The following is a 19120-nucleotide window of genomic DNA, read 5'->3' on the forward strand; positions in this document are numbered from 1 at the left end:
TCTTTAAAAGAAAAATTAAAATCTGTGTGGAATTTATCTATTTCCGGGTTCCTGCTTTCTTGTTAGTGTTTTGATTGCTTAACTGAAGAATTCGCAGTATGAAATTTCAGGTTCTTCTATTGCTCTGTAAACAAACTTCTCCTATAACGTTTTCTCTAGGAAATAATTAACTTCCTTGGGTAGAGTGGACTGACCTGTCTTCCACACCTGTTGTCACATCTGGAACCTCTGCAGTGATCAGAAGATTTTATTTTTTTTTTCATAATCCAGTGGTAACCCACTGCTAAATGAGATGGTGCTAAACTTACTCTTACTCAATGTCTCTGCTTATACATGGAAAGATTACAATTTCCTTATAACCTGTGTTACCAGCTTTGGAGAATAACTAGTAAAACGTGAGCTTCCAAGATGCAAAGTCTTCCATAGAAATCCAACTTTTATAATAGTTTCCCATCCTGTTGCCTGTTCTTTATTGCTACCGGTGTCTTCACACTTACCTGTATAGAAATAAATCAAATATCAAAACATTAAAAATAGATGTTGGCCAACCAGATTCCTCATTAATTCCTTTTGTACCAAAGGAGAACTGAAATATTTAGGTTCTACTTAATAAGTGACCCATCTGAATACGGGGAGCATAATTGGTTGGCATCTGATATAACTACCCTCAGCATGGTGCTTGGGGTAATGGGGAAGGAGTGTCTTGCAAGCTGTGCAGTTTTTGAGAGAAATCTTTAAAATTTGCAGTTTACACTTGATTCCAGTAACTTGTTTTTTTTCTGTGACTTTGTTTTCTCAAAATACTAAATTTTACACGTATTTTAATTCTTGGGGAGCAAGATGAAAAAAATGCTGTGATTTGCACTTGAAGTTCAGATTAGAAAAATCTAATCGAGTGGATATTGAAAAACCAGATACCTGTCCTGGGGGCATTTGTTGCATTTATTTCTTTAAAGGTGTTTTTGTTTTTGTTTTTTTTTTGTTGTTGTTGTTGTTGTTTGGTTGGTTTCGTTACTTAAATAGTTTGTCATAGTTTGTTCTATAGTGCAGTAGGGCCAGCAGCTGCCTGAGGCTGGGGTGTGGGGAGTGGCAGCGGCTCCCCCGGGAAGGGCAGGACTGGGCCTCGAAGCCGGGGCCTGTCCCACCGCCCCATGCCAGTGGATATCGGGCTCCGCCCTCGGGCCGGGCCGAGGGTGGCCCGGGTTGTCAGCCTGCAGGTAGGCCCGACTGGGGCCCGTGGGCAGGCTGGGCGGGGCTGTGGGGAGCTGGGGCAGGGTCTGATGGCCCCGGGGGGCTGAAATGGGGTCCTGGGCAGGCAGGGGGAGCCCCCGGGGGGGTAGGGGGGGCAGGGGCAGTGACAGTGAGGCCTGGTGATGCTCTCCGGGCCCTCACAATATAAAAGCAGGCATATGCTATGTCCTGTCATAACCATAACTAGTGATATGCAATGTGCAAGTGGTCTTTCACAGTCATTTAGTATTACAGTAACCTTTGATACACAAATGTGCATATAAAATTTACATGCACTTATGAAAATGCTTAGAAAGGCCTATTAAAGGAGGACAGTGGTAGAGAAATCAACAGTACTACAATACTCTAAAAACATATAAAGCTTCTTTATTTTACAGATAAAATATGATGACTTTCAACTGTAGCTGAATATATTTCTCTTGAGTCTGAGACTTTAGGGTTTTTTAATTGCTTTTAGGGATATCATTAATGTTTTGAGAAACTGAAATCTTGATTTGGTCTTGCAGTATTTGGAGGAAAAGAGGGAATCTGTATTTAAACATAAATAATTTACGTATCTACACATTACTTAAAAGCCAGCTCCTAATATTCTGATCCTTATGTGTGTGAATGGTTAGACTACAATTCATCATCTACTCTTGGCAAATGCATAGTTGGTGTTTTTCATATATCCAGTGAAGTATATATCTTCTAGTACTTCTTTTATGCAGCTGTTATATAATCAGAAAATGCATAAAGCACAAAAGGCACAAGATAAGTTTTCATATGACTTTAAAAAATTTATTAAGAGTTTATAACAGACTCAGAAACCACAAAATTTCAGTATAAAATGTCAAGCACTTTCTAGTTCAACCATTAAGATCCCACTTTTGATGAAATGGTAGCACCAAGTTGGTCTCTATCTCCTTTGCTTCTGCAACAAAGGTTAACATACTAGAATGACATTCAGAGAAAGGATAAACAATCCAGGAATGCAGCTGTGATATTTTCAGATCTTGCACTTAATTCAACTTGGAAGTTTGATCCCTTTCCTGCTCTACGTTTAAGGACTGCAGCAGAGCCAGGGATGGGTCCACACTGGCTCTTGCTGTTTGTATATAAACAAAAGACATCTAGATGGGGAAGTCTGAGATGCAACCTATCTGCGAGCTGTATTGTTAAGGCAAGTGATGCGTGCCTGGAAAGTTTAGCAGAGTTGAGAGGTCTCAGGCTGTAGTTTTACAACAGTCTTAATCTATCCAAACTGGTGGGAGTGAGTTTTGATCCCTCACCTCTGATAGTGTGTGTGCAATTCTTACATGAGCTGCTTCAGCTTCTAGACTAACAGGTTACCCTCTCTCTTGGATTTGGCTAGGCTTCTGCTGTTTTAATAAACTGAAGCAGGTCACTTGGGGTATTGAATAAAATCTGGGAGAGGTGCAAGGGAAGAGATGAGGCTATCATCCTAACAACAACTGCACTTGCACAGATTTAGGCTTAATCCAGAATGGAACTGTAACCACAGCGAAGTGCAAGCCAAGCTGCCTTTCCTATTTCATACTTCATTAGATCATAGAACTTTGGGTCAGTTTCATTTTTTTTTTATGCTAACAGGATGAAAATCTGTGGCTTCTAATTCCATGGCTTCTATAGTTCTGTTTTAAATAACAGAACTTTTCAGAACCTGGAACACGCAGTGTGTGCCGACCCTCTTGAGGGTCAAAACCAAAGGAAATGTTTGCATGAGTCCAGGTGAGGTGGATATACAGCAAAATATCCTATGTGGAAGAAATGATGCTTTGCCCTCCTGGTTGGTCCCATAGATAAGAGTGTTAACATTGCCATCAGGCAAGGGAGACCTTCTGTACCTCAGGCAGTACAAATTAAAAGGCTGTATAAAACAGCTGAAGGGACAGAGGTTTAGTCCCAACCCCTTTTATATATGCTGTTCGTAACAGCTGTCCACAGGTGCTGTACATGTGTTCATATAGACCCAGAAACAAAATCTGGATCTTACCCAGTGTATTAGAAGGAAACATACATCTAGTACTTGTCGTCATCTTCCAGGTCTTCCCCTGCAGTTGCAGCTTCTAGCGCAGCCAGAGCTGCTGCAACTTCTGCATCTTCCTCCTCAGTGTCTCCATTGGTGTCTTTATGGTTGGGGTGTGTGGGTGCCTGTGCTATTGTGGTAACAGCCACGGCAGCGATACCACCAGTAATGCCCTCACTCAAAGTTGCAGAGTTAGTTTTTAAAGGTTCAATACTGCTCTCCTTCATAGGCGAAGGTGGGGTTACACGAAGGTCCTGTATTGCTGAAGGCCCAGTGTTTTGGTCTGAATGTGCACAATTGCCTGAAGAGCTGTCTTTCTCAACATAGTTCCTGGTTTGATTGCCGTTTTGGGGATAATCAACATCTGGCAGTTGTATGGCATTTGTTTGTGTCTCCAGTACTGTACTTGCTTTGAGAAAGATGCTATCTTCTGCAGACCGGGAGTTCCCATCTTCAATACTGTTCGGCTCATTGCAGGCTGCCTTCCTCTGACTGCCTCCCTCTAGGTCAAGTTCTTGGCCAGACCTATTTGATTTGGTGTAAAAGTCTCTGTTGCTGGCTGAAGAAGACGCTGGCTGGCTGGAGGTTCCCTGTTCCCTGGCTTCTTTCACTGGGTTTGTGTTGGGATTGAGCACGGGGTGCGCTCCAGCACAGGAGTTGCCACCATTGACTGCAACGTCAAGCTTTGCAACACACTTCACGAGGCCATCCTCTTGAAAATCATTGCCTCCGTGGTTCCAGAGAGTTTCTTTTGTGCTATTTACTTGATTTTTATTTTCTGTTCTGTTTAGCTCATCCTTCTGGGGTTCATTTTTGTGTTCTGGAATTTCACTGTTATCTTTGAATATGGATTTATTGCTGCCTTCCTCATTGTGTTTGTAGCTGTTTACTTCATGAATGCATCCAGGTGATTGTACTTGTTCTGGATCAAAAATATAGCTGGAGGAAAATTTGTAGAGGAAATGTTAATTATGCTGTTAATAATTAGAAAAAGAATTAAGCTTAATTTTTAAGCTGGAGATCTTGAGGAACTGGTGTCACTAAACTTTACCTGGGGTCCTGAGACTAAACTGAATGGAATGGGACTGATTGTAACTAACACCTGCAGTGAGATTCCGTAGGAGCATAAGGAGGATGTCAGAGAACCTTGTGCTGGTTGTTACATATTTCCAGCTTTATTTTTTTCTTTTTTCTGGGGGGTAGATTAGCTAATGAGTAGTCATCACATAGATTGTTAATTAACATGTCCTCATGTAGTTGCTAAAATATCTCCCCATTTTTTCCTGATGTTCTTTCTTTCAAGTCTTATCTTTTTGCCCTGTAATTTTTTTTTTAACTTTTGTCCCCTCCTATTTCCTCTCTTACTTAAGTTAGGAGCAAGAGGAAAAAATATCCTTGTCTTATTTCTCCTCTTTATCTCTCTCTTCTTTATCTCCCCTCCTTCTCTCATAGCACTTTTCTTTCCCACTTCCTTACCTGTTCTAGAGAAGGGAAGGAGTAACCGTCAAGTGGGGCATGAACTGTTGTATTTTTAAAACTAGCTAGTCTCCCTCTCCAGAGAGACTTTTAATGTGGGAATTGTTCCCACAACTATCTACATTTAAAAGCTATGATGGAAGCAAGGATCTGTAGATCATTTTCATTGCTTAGGAGAGAGGGAGGATATCACAAAGTCATTCTGCTGAAATGAGGAAAGCTCATGCTACCTAAATGAGAAAAAGCTTTGCTAAATATGAGTTTTTAATGGCAAGCAATTTTTCTGTGGCATAGGAATTCTGGAAATAGACCTCAATTACAGTAAATCAAAAGGACATTCACAGGAAATCAGTATGGCTATGCGCTGGCATGACTTTAAACACACTGTGAACTTCAGGAAAACTCCAACCTTGTAAATAGGCTTAATTTAATTAAGCAACAGGTGTAAGGGAGCACAGACCCATGTTTTAATGCATTTATTTTCTTCACTGTAAGCAACTCTTGTTTTGTTGTACCTTTGTATCATTTTGCAGCACCTGCACCCCATCTGGATTTTCTTTAATCTGAAATGAGAGAGGGAAAGCAAGGGAGAGAAGAAGTGAGTGAAGCATTATGAATTTAATGTATGGGCAATTGCATTGAAAATTATGCTCATGTTTAGAAGGGGTTTATTAGCTAAAAAGGAAGAAGTCTACACAAGAATGGATGCAGTATAGTTCAAGGTCTTCCTAGGTTGTCTCACATTGTCACTGGCCTTTAGTGGAGGAAAAAATATGGGGAAGAAATTAACAGTTCTTAGTGGTGTTCTAGAATATTTTCCTAGGCAATTTTATGATTTGGAGACTCCAAAGTCAAAGAGTGGTGTTCTTGTTGTTTGGGTGCTTCTAAATTTTTATTTGGCAGCTATTGATGGAATCCTCTTCCATGAATAGACTCAGTTGTTTTCTGAACTCCAATAAACTGCAAGCATCTACAGCATCCTTTACTCAGGAGATTCACAGCCCAGCCTTGCCTGTGTGAAGAAGCACCTGCTTTTGTTTGACTTCAACCTGATTCTTACTGGTGGTATTTGATGCCTTCTGCTTCCTATATTAGAACAGACAGTGACAGGCTGAGAGAGTTGGGGTTGTTCAATCAGGAGAAGAGCAGGCTCTGGGGAGCTGATCTTGTGCTGTGTCTTGTCATCCCTCACCCCTCAACAACATCATAGCAGGAATTCTGAGACAGGGTTTTTCATCTGAAGAGGATGCCGTAACTGGTGAGGTGGCCGTGTGTACTGACCTTCCTTAGAGGCAGCTGCTCTACAGTACAAACATGTTTGGACAGGTTTGACTAGATCTTGGGCTTATTTGAGCTGGCTGGCATAGCCATCTTTTCCAGCCAAAGAGGAATTCTTAACACAATTTGCTTTGAACATGTTAAAAGCTGAATTAGCTGTAGCCCTTCTTAGGTTAAGACTGATATGAAGCTAATTCAGTTGAGCTAAGCCCTACGTGGAAACTTTTTTGGTTTCACTGACATCTTTCTGGTTTTGCTTAAACCTGTTTCTAAACTGAAAGAACAAAAACTGCATAAAGTTGACCAGCTGTTGATAGACTCAACCTTCCAGTGTCAGTGGCTGGCAGGTTACCCTGTATTAGATAAGTCACCATGTGATCTCTGCTCATGAGAAAGACCATGTACCTTGGCTTATGTTAAGCCTCTTTCTGCACAGACTCTTACCATCCCCCAAGCTTGCCATGGGCTAAGAGTATGCAAAGATTATTTCAGCTCTGCTAAATAATGATAACTTCAGTTGCTGTCTGTTGCCATGTGAGCCCACTGAAATGCCCACACAGCCTTTGGCTTCGCCTTAAAGTTTATAGGTTTGGTGAAACCGGTCCTGGTTTGTGTGCAGACCAGTTGAGAACAGATACTGTGAGAATAGATACCGGTGCTAGCTGGGTGTGGGCACCTCAGGTCAGGATGCTTCTGTTTAAACTTTTATCTGACAAATTTCCTACTCAGTGCTTTTTTTAATAACTTTTTTTTTGGTGATTTTTAAATCAGAAAATCTTCCTTATAGGTTTTAACCATTGGGAAGGGCTAATTGCTGCCCTTTATTCAGTTGTAAAGATGCCTGTGATTGTCATAGAAGGCAATTATAAATGGAAATTACTGTTGTTGTTTTCATGGGAAGCACTTGCCTGGTTGTTTTTTAATTACAGTTAATGTTTGAATTATCTCTGCAGCTACAGAGTTAAGCTTTTCCACTGATTAGTTACAACTGGGTCTGTCCTCTGGCATGAATAAACTATTACATATGGAAAACACTTCATGTTGTATTATCTTATAAATTATTTCACATCTTTGAAATAGGAATATGGCTTTACAATGTCACTATCTGAACACTTGTTTGTTTTTTTTTTTTTTTCCCTTGCCCTTTCTTCCTTATTTATAATAATCTTCCAAGTCAAGCTGGAAAATGCTAACACACGTACCATGGGGAACAAACAAGAAGAGTTAGAGATGTGTGCACGCCTGCAGGGCTATGACCCTGCTGGCATTATCAAGACGTGGTGGGATGGCTCCTATGCCTGGGGAGTTGGAATGGAGGGATGTAGGCTCTTTAGGCAGGACAGGCAGGGGAGACAAGGAGGGAGTGTTGCCCACTATGTCAAGGGTGGAGTGCATGGAGCTCCACCTGGGGATGGAGAAGGAGCTGACAGAGAGCTTATGGGTTATGCCTTAAAGAGAGGGCAGGGACAGGTGACATTACAGTGGGGGTTTGCTACAGGCCACCTGACCAGGAGGACAGAGCAGACAAGGCCCTGTATACCAGATACGAGCAACCTCATGGTCCTGGGCCCTGGTTCTCATGGGGTACTTCAACCACCCTGATATATCCCTGTTGGAGGGACAACACAGCAGGGCACAGGCAATCCAGGAGGTTCCTGGAATGTGTAGATGATAACTTCATCCTGCAAGTGATAGAGGAGTCAACAAGGAGAGGTGCTATGCTGGACCTTGTTCTAACCAACAAGGAAGGGCTGGTGAGGAATGTGGAGCTCAAGGGCAGCCTTAGCTGCAGTGACCATGAGATGGTGGAGTTCAAGATCCTTAAGGCAGTGAGGAGGGCACACAGCAAGCTCACTACCCTGGATTTTAGGAGAGCAGACTTTGGCCTCTTCAGGGATCTGCAGGCGAAGTACCATAGGATGAAGACCTGGAGGGAAGAAGGGCCCAAGAAAGTTGGTTAATGTTCAAGGAGCGCCTCCTCCAAGCTCAGGAGCAATGCATCCCAACAAAGAGGAAGTCAGGCAAAAACGCCAGGAGGCCTGTGTGAATGAACAAGGAGCTCCTGAACCAAAAGGAAGCCTAAAGAGGGTGGAAGCAAGGACAGGTAGGCTGGGAGGAACACAGAGAAATTGTCTGAGCAGCCAGTGATCAAGTTAGGAAAGCTTGAAGCCCAGACAGAACTGAATCTGGCCAGGGACATCAAGGGCAACAAGAAAAGCTTCTTTAGGTACACTGGGGATAAAAGGAAGACCAGGGAGAATGTGGGCCCCTCTCTGAAAGGAAACGGGAGACCTGATTACCTGGGACATAGAGGAGGCTGAGGTACTCAATGACTTTTTTACCTCAGTCTTCACTGGCAAGTGCTCTAACCATACCACCCAAGTTGCAGAAGGCAAAGGCAGGAACTGAAAGAATGAAGAACTGCCAGCTGTAGCAGAAGAGCAGGTTCAAGACCATCTAAGGAATCTGAAGGTGTCCATGGGACCTGATCAGATGGATCCATGGGTCCAGAGAGAACTGGCGGATGAAGTTGCCAAGACACTGTCCATCATATTTGAGAAGTCATGGCAGTCTGGTGAGGTTCCTGATGACTAAGAAAGGGGTAACATAATCCCCATTTTTAGAAAGGGAAATCCCCATTTTTAAAAAGGGAAAAAAGGAAGACCAGGGAAACTACAGGCCAGTCAGCCTCACCTCTGTGCCTGGCAAGGTCATGGAGCAGATCCTCCTGGAAACCATGCAAAGGTTTCCAAGGCATGGAAAATAAGATGATTGGTGACAGCCTTCTCTAAGGGCAAATCATGCCTGGCCAATTTGGTGGCCTTCTATAATGAGGTTACAGCATTGGTGGATAAAGGAAGAGCAACTGATGTCATCTACCTGGACTTGTGCAAAGCATTTGCACGGGACATCCTTGTTTCTAAACTGAAGAGACATGGATGTGATGGATGGACCACTCAGTGGATAAGGAAGTGGCTGAATGGCTGCACTCAAAGGGTGTTGATCAACGACTCAATGTCCAAGTGGAGACCGGTGATGAGTGGCGTTCCTCAGATTGGTATTGGTACTGGCCCTATTTAACATCTTTGTCAGTGATATGGACAGTAGGATACAGTGCACCCTCAGGAAGTTTGCTGATGACACCAGCTGTGTGGTGTGGTCAACATGCTGGAGGGAAGGGATGCCACTCAGAGGGACCTTGATAGGCTGGAGAGGTGGGCTGATGCAAAGCTCATGAACTTCAACAAGGCCAAGAGCAAGGTCCTGCACATGGGTTGGGGCAATCCCAGGCACAAATACAGGCTGGGTGGAGAATGGATTGAGAGCAGCCCTGAAGAGAAGGACTTGGGTATGCTGGTTGATGAGAAACTCAATATGAGCTGACAGTGTATGCTTGCAATCCAGGAAGCCAACCACATCCTGGGCTGCAACAGAAGCATGGCCAGCAGGTTGAGGAAGGTGATTCTCCCTCTCCATTCCGCTCTTGTGAGACCCCCACCTGGAGTACTGCATCCAGTTATGGAGGCCCCAGCATAAGAAGGATGTGGACCTGTTGAAGCAGGTCCAGAGGAGGGCCAGAAAGATGATCAGAGGGCTGGAGCATCTCTCCTATGAGGACAGGCTGAGAGAGTTGGGACTGTTCAGCCTGGAGAAGAGAAGGCTCAGGGAAAACCTCATAGTGGCCTTCCAGTACCTAAAGGGGGCCTACAGGAAAGATGGGGAGAAACTCTTTAGCGGGGCCTGTTGTGATAGGACAAGGAGTAATGGTTTTAAAATAGAAGGAAGCACATTCAGATTGGATATAAGGAAAAAAAAATTAACAATGAGGGTGGTGGAACACTGGAGCAGGTTGCGCAGAGAGGTGATGGATGCCCCATCCCTGGAAACATTCAAGGCCAGGTTGGACGGGGCTCTGAGCAACCTGATCTGGTTAGAGATGTCCCTGCTCCTTGCAGGGGAGTTGGACTAGATGACATTTAAAGGTCCCTTCCAGCCCAAACTATTCTATGAAAATAATTCAGAGGAACAAATTGCTTTTATAACATGAAGAGGCATACTTTAATTCCTGCTTATCGTGTTCTAGGTACCTTGCTATAAAGACTTGTGTACTGTGTGATGTTTAGTGCCATTAACAGATAAGGAGTATTAATAAGCTTCTGTCTGGAGCAGTTTGAATCAAGCGTATGCTACAGACTTGCAACAAAAAAGGGTTAGAGAGCCCAAGCAATGGATAATGATACGTTATCTGATACTAAGTTTAGATACATTGCATCTTTTTTGTGTTAAAACTTTTTTTTTTTTAGTTTTATAAGACGCATATTCCGTTAGATATTGTGTCCTGCTAAATTGATGTGACAATTTCAAATGAACATGATGTGATCTGAAATGCTCCCTTGCAGAACACTTTGGGAGCTATTAGCTCCCCGTCCCCACCTGTCCCTCCTCCCCCACCCCGTCCCTTCTAAAAAAAGGCTGCCTGGCTAAAGCGGCATTAAAATACTTGGTCTGAACACTTAGATTTTCAGAATTCAGATCAAACAGCCATTAATCCTAGACATCATTCTTTCTCAGTCATGAAATTCCTGAAGACTTATAAATTTCTGTCACTGGTTACTATGCAGTCACTTAATCCTGAACACTAACACATCATTTGGCGTTAAAGCTCTACTAAAATATTAAGTACAGATTTTTTTTTTTTTTTTTAGACATGCACTGGAACACTTGTAGCATTTACAGGAAGGAGATGGAGCTGTTCAGGTGAGAAGAATGATAGAGACCTAGAATATTTTAATTTTTTTCTACTCTGCTTAAGTTTGAACTTTGACTTTCTGGCTTTGTGTAGCTGCTGAATCTTCTAAAGTGTGTTCTCTGAGGCTGAACTTGTACCAGTTTCTTGCAAAATAATCAGATTCTTGCAGCATGAGAAAGTAGGATAGCCTTGTGGTTTGCATATTCAGTGTCAGTGTGCTTCAGTTTAAGTTACGCTTTTTTTCAGTGAAAGAGATGGAGGGGGTCCAGCTCTGCCTGTGTTTCCCCCAGCAGACCTTTAGTTGACCATGCAAAAGATAGTCTGCATACAATGTCCTTGCAATATGTTAAAGGAGTGTTCACAGAGAGACTAGGAAGACCTGATAAGAGTGACTTTTGTCCTTTAAAAGAAAATCATACGGAAGAGCAATGATTTTAAAATCATTTGGAAAAAATCCTACTCTGGTTATTAAGGAGGAGTAATAAGACAATTTGAGGAGAGTAGAATACCAATCCAATTAGTACAACAAATGCTGAAAAAGGGGAGGCTGTTAAATATTTTCATGGTGGCATGTACTAAGAATAAAATGGGAATTTTCTTAAAGTGTGAGAAAAACAAGAATAGTGTCTGCCTCCAAAAAAAGTAACTTTGCATTACAAGCCATAATGTGCTTTCAGAAAAGTCTGCTTTGCTTTATGAGATTTGAGAAACACAAGGTATCTGATTTTAAATTATGTAATAACATAGCTTCTATTGTCTATTTAACCCGTAGCTGTGTTATGAATAAACAAAAGGCAAATGAAAAATAATGTCATGAAAATGAAAGGGCAAACGTTTTTTGAGAAATAAAACTGGTTTGATGACCTTTCTTGACATTCTTGGAAGTTTACATAGGAACAGAAAAAGGACAATCTTATTTTTGTTCATGGTGTGTTTTACTTCAGTCTCAATTTTTTTTTTTTTTAAATATCCTTCCAGGAGCAGGGGCAGAAAGGTGAGGGGAGAGAATATTAAAACAGCTTTTCTAGTAGGTCTCATTGATAAGCTCTGGCTTGGTGACTTTTGATCTGGGTCATTCTTTTTAATCTAGTTGTTTTTTTGTTTGGGTTTTTCCTCCCTCGCATCATGGTGCTTTATGAGCTTTTGATGTTTTTTTTTTTACTTTTCTCTCTCCTCCATCCTTTCTTACTCTGTACCAAGTAAGGAGTTTTTTTCCTACATATGTATTATCTGGGCTGCTGAGCCTGAATGCTGCATCTCCCAGGGGCCTGGGGCATCTCTTTCTGCTCACTTTTTACAAGAGAGGCACCTGGAGGCTAGGCTCTGCTGGTGTCTTCCCTGTCATTCTGCTGAGCTTTGCACTCCTTAGTGAAACCTGTTCATTCTCAGGGTACTGACCTGAGCTACCAGTCCCTTTGCAAGGGACAGAAATCCTCATTCATAAAAATTAAGCCTGGCTGCCTCACTGCTAACACAAACACAATTTCCTTAGTGTTTTGTTTTGTTTTTTGTTTTTTTTTTTTTCTGCTAGCAAGCTCTCGCATAGATGCCAAATGCTAACCAGCTAGGAGGCATTCACAAAAGCAAATGTGGGAAGAGAAGGTGTCTGCAGAGAAATATGTACAGAGGGAATATAAAGAATTTGGAGTGGGAATAACCTTAGAGAGCTTTAGGACTTGGCAAGCTTCTCTTAGTTGAGAGGTGGTTTGTTTTCTGTGCCGAGTAGGCATTCACACCTCTCAGAAGATTTCGGAGGCTGTCCTCAGCATGTGCCAAGGTCTGAGAAAGGGTCAGTTGTGGCTAGGTTGGAGGAGGGAAGTGCAGTGTGTTACTGAGGGGTGGAGGCAGAGGAACAATTGATCTGGATGACAGATCCAGAAGCACAGAAAGATTGTGGGACAGATGGTAGAGCTGAGAACTATCTTTAGAAATTTAGAAAACTAATAAACATACAGTAGAAAAAATCACCAGTCTGTGGTAGAGGAAGAGAGGGGATAATGGGGAAAAGAAAGAGCAGGGACATTAGCCATGCACTGTGCTGATCACTGCTATTGGATAAATATAATCTGTAAGAACTGTCCCACTTTGCTTAAAATACAGAGAACGCTTCAAATCTTGTGGGTTTTTTCCTGACCTTAGTCACTATTCTGAGGCCAGAGGACCTCCAAATAGAGAGAGGAAAAAAAAAAAACAGAACAACCATCCTGGGCCCAGAATCCTTTCCTGCTAATACTCTATGGAGACTAACACTGCAGATAAAACATTCGGAGCTGACAGATAAATGTCTTCTGAAAACACAAAACTCTGGATCAGTTCTACTCCTGTACCTGAAAGTTACAACCTAGTTTGTCTGGAACAGTCACATTTAGCATATAGGTGAGAACCAAAAATATTGTGCAAATTGAAGTGGTGTAGAATGCCTGATCTTTTTCATTGGGTCTCCAGAATCTTTGGCAACTCTTGTCTTAGTGTAGCTCTTATAGAGGCAACGATTTTATAACTAGTCTGTACTTAACTCTGCACTGGATCAGTACTTAAAGCTGAACTAAAATCTATCTACTTTCATTTTTACTGACTGAATCTTAGTCTAGAAATTTGTTTTTAAAATGGTCCAGGGAACAACTGAATTGTCATATATAATCTAAAATAAATGAACTAATCTGAAGAAGTACCATAACGTACTCCTTCATAGGAAGCTGGTCCTACCTTGTGGACTATTTTTGTTTGTCATTTTTTCTGTAGCCGTATTGACTTCAGTCTCTTTGTTCACACTTTCTTAAAGTGCAGCACTGAAGAGTCATTTCCACACTGCCATCTTGCAGTCCAGCCTTAGTGAGAATACCCGGCTGTGCCGTCCCGCTGATGGAGTATGACCTGTGGATTCACTCCAAGTCACCCTGCAGTCCCTACTGCCTGCATTGCTGTGCAAGAAAAGTGAACAGTGCAAGTGTTTTTCCTGGTGCAGCTAGGTTTATTCGCCTATTTGGAGGGAGGCAGGCTCTATATTTGGCAATAAGGGGTGTGAGAGTGTTTGCCAGAAACAGCCTTATGCTATCCTGCCAGCACAATGTTATTGCCAAGGTTATCATTGCCTGTCCTTCCTCTCATTACTCCTCCGCCTCAAATGTGCTCTTTTAATTTACTTTACAAATAAAGCTGTGGAGCTGCACAGGTCTACCAGCCACTTTTATTCTCTACTGAGGCCTTATTTGTCCACTGAATGGTTTGCACACATCTTTAGTACAGCTAACTGTGAAGATAAGAGAAGTTGACACAGAGGGACACATCAAAGATGTGTATAAAACTTCTTCAGCCACAGCCTAATGACAGTGGTGACTTACAGCAGTCAGCTTTCGATATTTGACTCCCATTGTCACTCTTTGCTTGTTTCTTTTCAAATCAGATCCCCTGTTTTTCCACAGATAAGTATCATCATTGCATGAATGCAAATAATCCTTACACTATCTTTAGCTGTTGAGAATAATATTTATATATTTTTTTAAGATGATTCTTCCCCGTTTTTCTCTCTGGCCAGGCTGAATTGAGCCCATCAATTGTATGTTATTTGAGCAGTGGCCTGATTCTTTATGTGCTTCCGTGACTGAAGTGTCAAACTTTTGTGTGATATTACACACTGGCGCTCTATACAGACAATGGCTGTTTGTTTCAGTGAGGGAAGAATTTGATGTATTCTGTATGCTATTCAAGGCATGAAGTTTGGGGTTGGTTTTGTGTGTGGGGACTTAAGAGTGTAATTTATGCTTCTTGTCAGTGAAGCCATGAAACTAATTTACACTCGTAGTTTTTTCAAGGGAGAAAAGTGACTTTAACCAGGGCAGGTATCAAAATCTGGAGATTTTCATGCCTCAGAAGCATGTCTTGCTTGTTATCTGGGAATTTTTAGGACTCACTCAGTTGTGGCTTCATAAACTTTGATGTTTTGTATTCTGACATGGAGTAATTCTTTTGTTAGGAGGTAGCTCTGATATCACAATATGTTTTTGCTTCAGCAAGGTAACACATGACAAGATAACAGAATCCTTAAATAACAAAGGTATGCGAGCAGTCATAGCAAGGGGAAAAGCAAACCAAGTGACACTTAAACAGAATTGTTTCTAATTAGATTAATCCCATAGTTTTCAGGAGATTATGGAGCAAAGTGATTGAGCAAAGTCAAACACCCAAATAAAAAACACTATGCTTGCCTGATGAACCATCAATAGAGCATCAGCTAATCACCAGACTATGGCCTAGTCACCAAATAACCACTGGGAATAATGTTATCATTATTTTAACCTCTATCTGTGTGGTGTCATCTGAAAATGTATGCAGGTATCAAGTGTTTATCCAGGAAATGTACAATAATAATTGAAAAAAACCTGCACTTACTGTGCTCTTTGTCCCAGGATCACAACGTTAGCAGTCAACACTAATTACTATGTACATGAAATAGTACAAACTGCTTATTATGTCTTTGGATTATTCATAACAGCATCCAAGGGAGAGTGCAGTCTCCTAGCTGAGAGGTGTGTCTGCTGTGCAGGAGTCAATTATGTCCCCTAATTGTGGGTGCGTGCTGTGGCATTTCTTAACACTGGGGAAAAGCATCCTGCCAGCGTGATGTCTGGCTACAATCTGATGAGAAGCGACTCTGGCAGTCAGGATGCTCAGAGTAATGGAAATACATTTGTATTCTCACTCAAAGAGCTGAAAAAAGGTCAAGTCTAGCCTGATTTTGCTGATAGTAGAAAAATATATGCTAATTATTTTACATATGTGTAGTTGCAATACCAAGAAACTGTGCCAGTATAGTTGGCAATGGCAATACCTGCCAGTTGTTCCATGCCAGTATAAATACTTTACCTGAAACGAGGAGCACCTGAATTGAAGCAAATGCAACATGAGAAACTGCTCCCCTTCTTTACAGCTGCTCTCTCCCTGTGCCTCCAGGCATCTAGCTATGTTTTCATCAGATCCTGATGGTATTTCTGCCCCTACCTTGCCCCTTCACGTTCTTGCTTTTTCACGCAGCTCTTTTGCGCCAAACTGCGCTGCAGTGGCAGGCAGGTCTCAAGGCAGGGAAGCTCGAGTGTTGCCAGTGCAGCCTGAGCACAGCTGCACGTGTTTGCAGGTGTGCTGGCAGAAGGGGAAGGTAATGAAAAGTAGATGCTATCAGTTTTACAAAAGGTGTTTTGTTTTGAGTTGTAACTGTGGGTTATTACCTAAGCTGATCTTCCAAAAAATGTAATAATATGCATAGCTAGGTTAAGTCCTGCTAGCTCCTCCTCAAAAATGTCCTTTCCAAACCAGTAAGGTCAGCCAGATCTCCCACTTATCCCTAGTGGCTTCCTGACAGTATCAGTCAGTATATGAAGTCTCATGTTTTATTCTCATCATAGCTTCTTCTTTCCACTCTGCCAATGTTTTTTATTTTAAAGCCATTCTTGTACTATTTCATTCACTGACTAATCTCTCTGGTAGCTGTAGGCTTTTTTTTGTAAGTACCTCTGAGAAAGTAAGGCCAGGTTCCAGGCAAGGTGAACCCTTTTGTGGGGCGTTTGTTACCGCAGTGGAGTACCTGCCCTAGAGCGCACATGGGCTACAACTTAGAGGTGATCTGAATGTGTCCTTTTTTTCCTGTTATGCTCTTTGCAATTGATTTTAAATATTTATAAGATATTTAAGAGGAAATGCATTCTCTCTGACTAGTTCCTCGTCACTCAGCACTAGGTCACAGAGCATTTCCCTACTCCCATTATTTACCATACAAAATGTTTGTTTTATTTTTGATGATTAAAAGGAAGACCGGGGCAAAGGGTAAAACTCTCACAATCGTTATGCAGTTTGCACAAATGAAAAACAAATATAGCTTGTAGCATAAAAAACACTCATTTGGTCTTCAGCCAAGCTTATTCCCTACATCTGGTCTTCCCAAACTTAGATCACTATTTGGTGTTTAAGTTACTGAAGTTTATATTTCCTGTCTTTTAAAATTGTTAATCCTATGAAATATAATAGCGTGTACTCTAGTGGGGCCTAAAACCCTGAGTCTTGCTTAGCTCCGTATTGTGCAGAGGCAAATGTAGAAATGCACTCCTTCCCAAGCGATGCATGGTCTAAATGTGTGACAAGGCAAAAAAATGGGTATGATAAGCAGATGGTCATGTACTTGTGAAAGAAGGTATCAACAGAGACACTATATTAAATTCAGTAATTCTGTTAGACTAGGCCCAAGTAGGGATCTGTGTTTGGGAACACAGCTGGAACCTCAAAATAGCTATAGCAATTTTTTTTTTGTGTAACAAAGAGGGACTGTATCTGAAATCTCACCTCTCTCAGGAGGTTAAAGTGTCTCTTTGTGACCTTGTGCGACTTTGCACTTTGGAGAATGGATTCTTGGGTTCCAACTCTTGGTCTGAAAAACCTTGGTTGTATCCAGTGTCTTTTTAAAGCACTTAAATAGAAAGAGCCCTAGCATCAGGGGCTGAGATAGTGCTGCCACAGGGCTACAATTCACAGGATCCTTTGCTTACACTTTGCCTGGAACAGCTCCTTTTCCCAGTGGCAGGCTTCAGCAGCCTTCTTCACAGCATGCCATCAAGGATGTGACTTGGTCAGCTGCGAGACATGGCTTTGAGGCGGAGAGTCAAACTACACCAGGACTTCTAATTCATGAGGGAATTCTCTAACCCTTTGAATACTATTAAAATTATCACCGCCTCCCCTGTGGTTTTGGCTGGAAATTGCTGTGGCCGCTGTGTTTTAGGTTGAACATTGTGCTCTAAGTCTGTGAGAGATGTGGCCAGGCTTTGGAACCTCAGCAACACCATGTGGTTTCAGGCCATGGGAAATCTGGTACAGTCACACCCTAGGGCAAGGAGTTCATAAGCTCTCAGCAGACTTGGCTGTGTATCCAGCGAAGTGCCTTGTCCATCCTGGCTTTGACACGTGGATATTTGATTATAAATCCTTATTTTTAACTTGGACTCCCTGTTCTATCATGTATTTACCTGAACAGCCTTTCCTGATTCCTAATACAAATAGTCTGCTTATTTTACAATTTCCAGATGAGAATTGGCAGAGATATTTTGCTGAGACCTGTCAAGATGGTTGGAGCTCTGGTATGTCCATCAAAACAGCTTAGGCAGCTAGATACCTGGGTGGAAATGCGATGTCTGCAGACTTCAGAGAGTGCACTTTCAGTTTGCGCTTAAAATTCACTGAAGTGTCATCAGGACGCTAAAAGTATTAGAGTAACCACAATTAATAATGGAGTTGGAATAAGAAATCTTTTAAAATGCCCTATATTCTTGATTCTACTTAAAAGACTCTGTTTGACTGGATGATATACATCCATGTCATCCATGTGATATACAATAGATTGTCCTGGACTTAGTGAAATGGAAGCCTGAATAGGGTCTGAGGACAGGTTGTCCATATGGGTAACTGCTTTTTCTGCTAGCTAGGTGTTACATTGCAGAGAATCCCACTGGCACAGCAGTGTACGGGTAGAAACCGAGCATTGGCCGTTGATTTGTGCCTTTCTTCCCTGAGGACAGTGGAGACTTCATGTGCGTCATATATATGATGTAGTGAATGTTTTCAAGAGAAAAGTGTGGCTCATTTGCCTCATTTGTCCAGTCTTGCAGGACAGCTCAGATTCAGCTGGAGGAAGTGGCTTATCATTTGTCTGCCGTGATCTTTGTGATAAAGAAATGACATGGCAGGTTATGTTGTAAGGTTGCATTTCTACAAACATTGTAGAATTGTGTTTCAGTGATATTCTGTAATTTCAACCCTGTTCAGCAGCCTGGTCTTAGCATCCTGAAGACCATGAGCCTTTTACAGTGGGTGCATCCATATTCTGTGTGAGAAACAGTCGTACACTGAAATAAGGGGAGACATTTTGGTTTACTTAAAAAAAAAAATTGAGAAGTCCCTCCATTGACCAATTTCTGACTAGTTGTCTGTTTCACTGGAAACATTGATGTTTTTATAGGTATGTTACTGTTTTTGACACTTTCTTTTTCCTAACAGTTTGAACCATTTTCTTGGCATAAAAACTACATACAATTCCAAATCTGATTATTTTTTTTTTGTTTGCCCCAGTGGGTCTCTGAGACCTATCTTTAAAATATTACATAAATGAGAAAAACTGAAGGCTTTCTTACAGATGCTTCCAGTTCTGTCTACAGGGCTAGCTGAAGAAGTGAGATTTCAACTTTTGGATGAAAGATGAGGTAATGAAGAAGGATGTAATAACTTTACAGGACTTGATAAGTTTAGGTCTCAAAGAGTAGAGAGACAGGACAGAAGCGTGCTGCTTGATCCATCAA

General features: G+C 41.8%; 1 protein-coding gene across 2 annotated transcripts in view; it reads right to left on the reverse strand.

Moving 5' to 3' along the window:
- Window positions 1–2015: 2015 nt before the first annotated feature.
- The window catches only part of PGCKA1 (PDCD10 and GCKIII kinases associated 1), a 42680-nt gene continuing 25575 nt past the window's right edge, over window positions 2016–19120 (reverse strand). The window contains exons 5-6 of one of the 2 annotated variants that reach the window (XM_086747146.1): window positions 5272–5319; window positions 2016–4219 (exon numbers count right to left, since the gene is read on the reverse strand). In XM_086747146.1, coding sequence (XP_086603272.1) covers window positions 3274–4219; window positions 5272–5303 — 978 coding nt within the window. In that variant the 5' untranslated portion in view covers window positions 5304–5319 and the 3' untranslated portion in view covers window positions 2016–3273. Of the gene's footprint in view, window positions 4220–5271; window positions 6504–19120 lie in introns of those variants that run through there. The other variant, XM_010125912.2, reaches the window with a different exon arrangement.

Source organism: Chlamydotis macqueenii, chromosome 4 (genome assembly GCF_036417535.1).
Source record: "Chlamydotis macqueenii isolate bChlMac1 chromosome 4, bChlMac1.mat, whole genome shotgun sequence".
NCBI lineage: Eukaryota > Metazoa > Chordata > Aves > Otidiformes > Otididae > Chlamydotis > Chlamydotis macqueenii.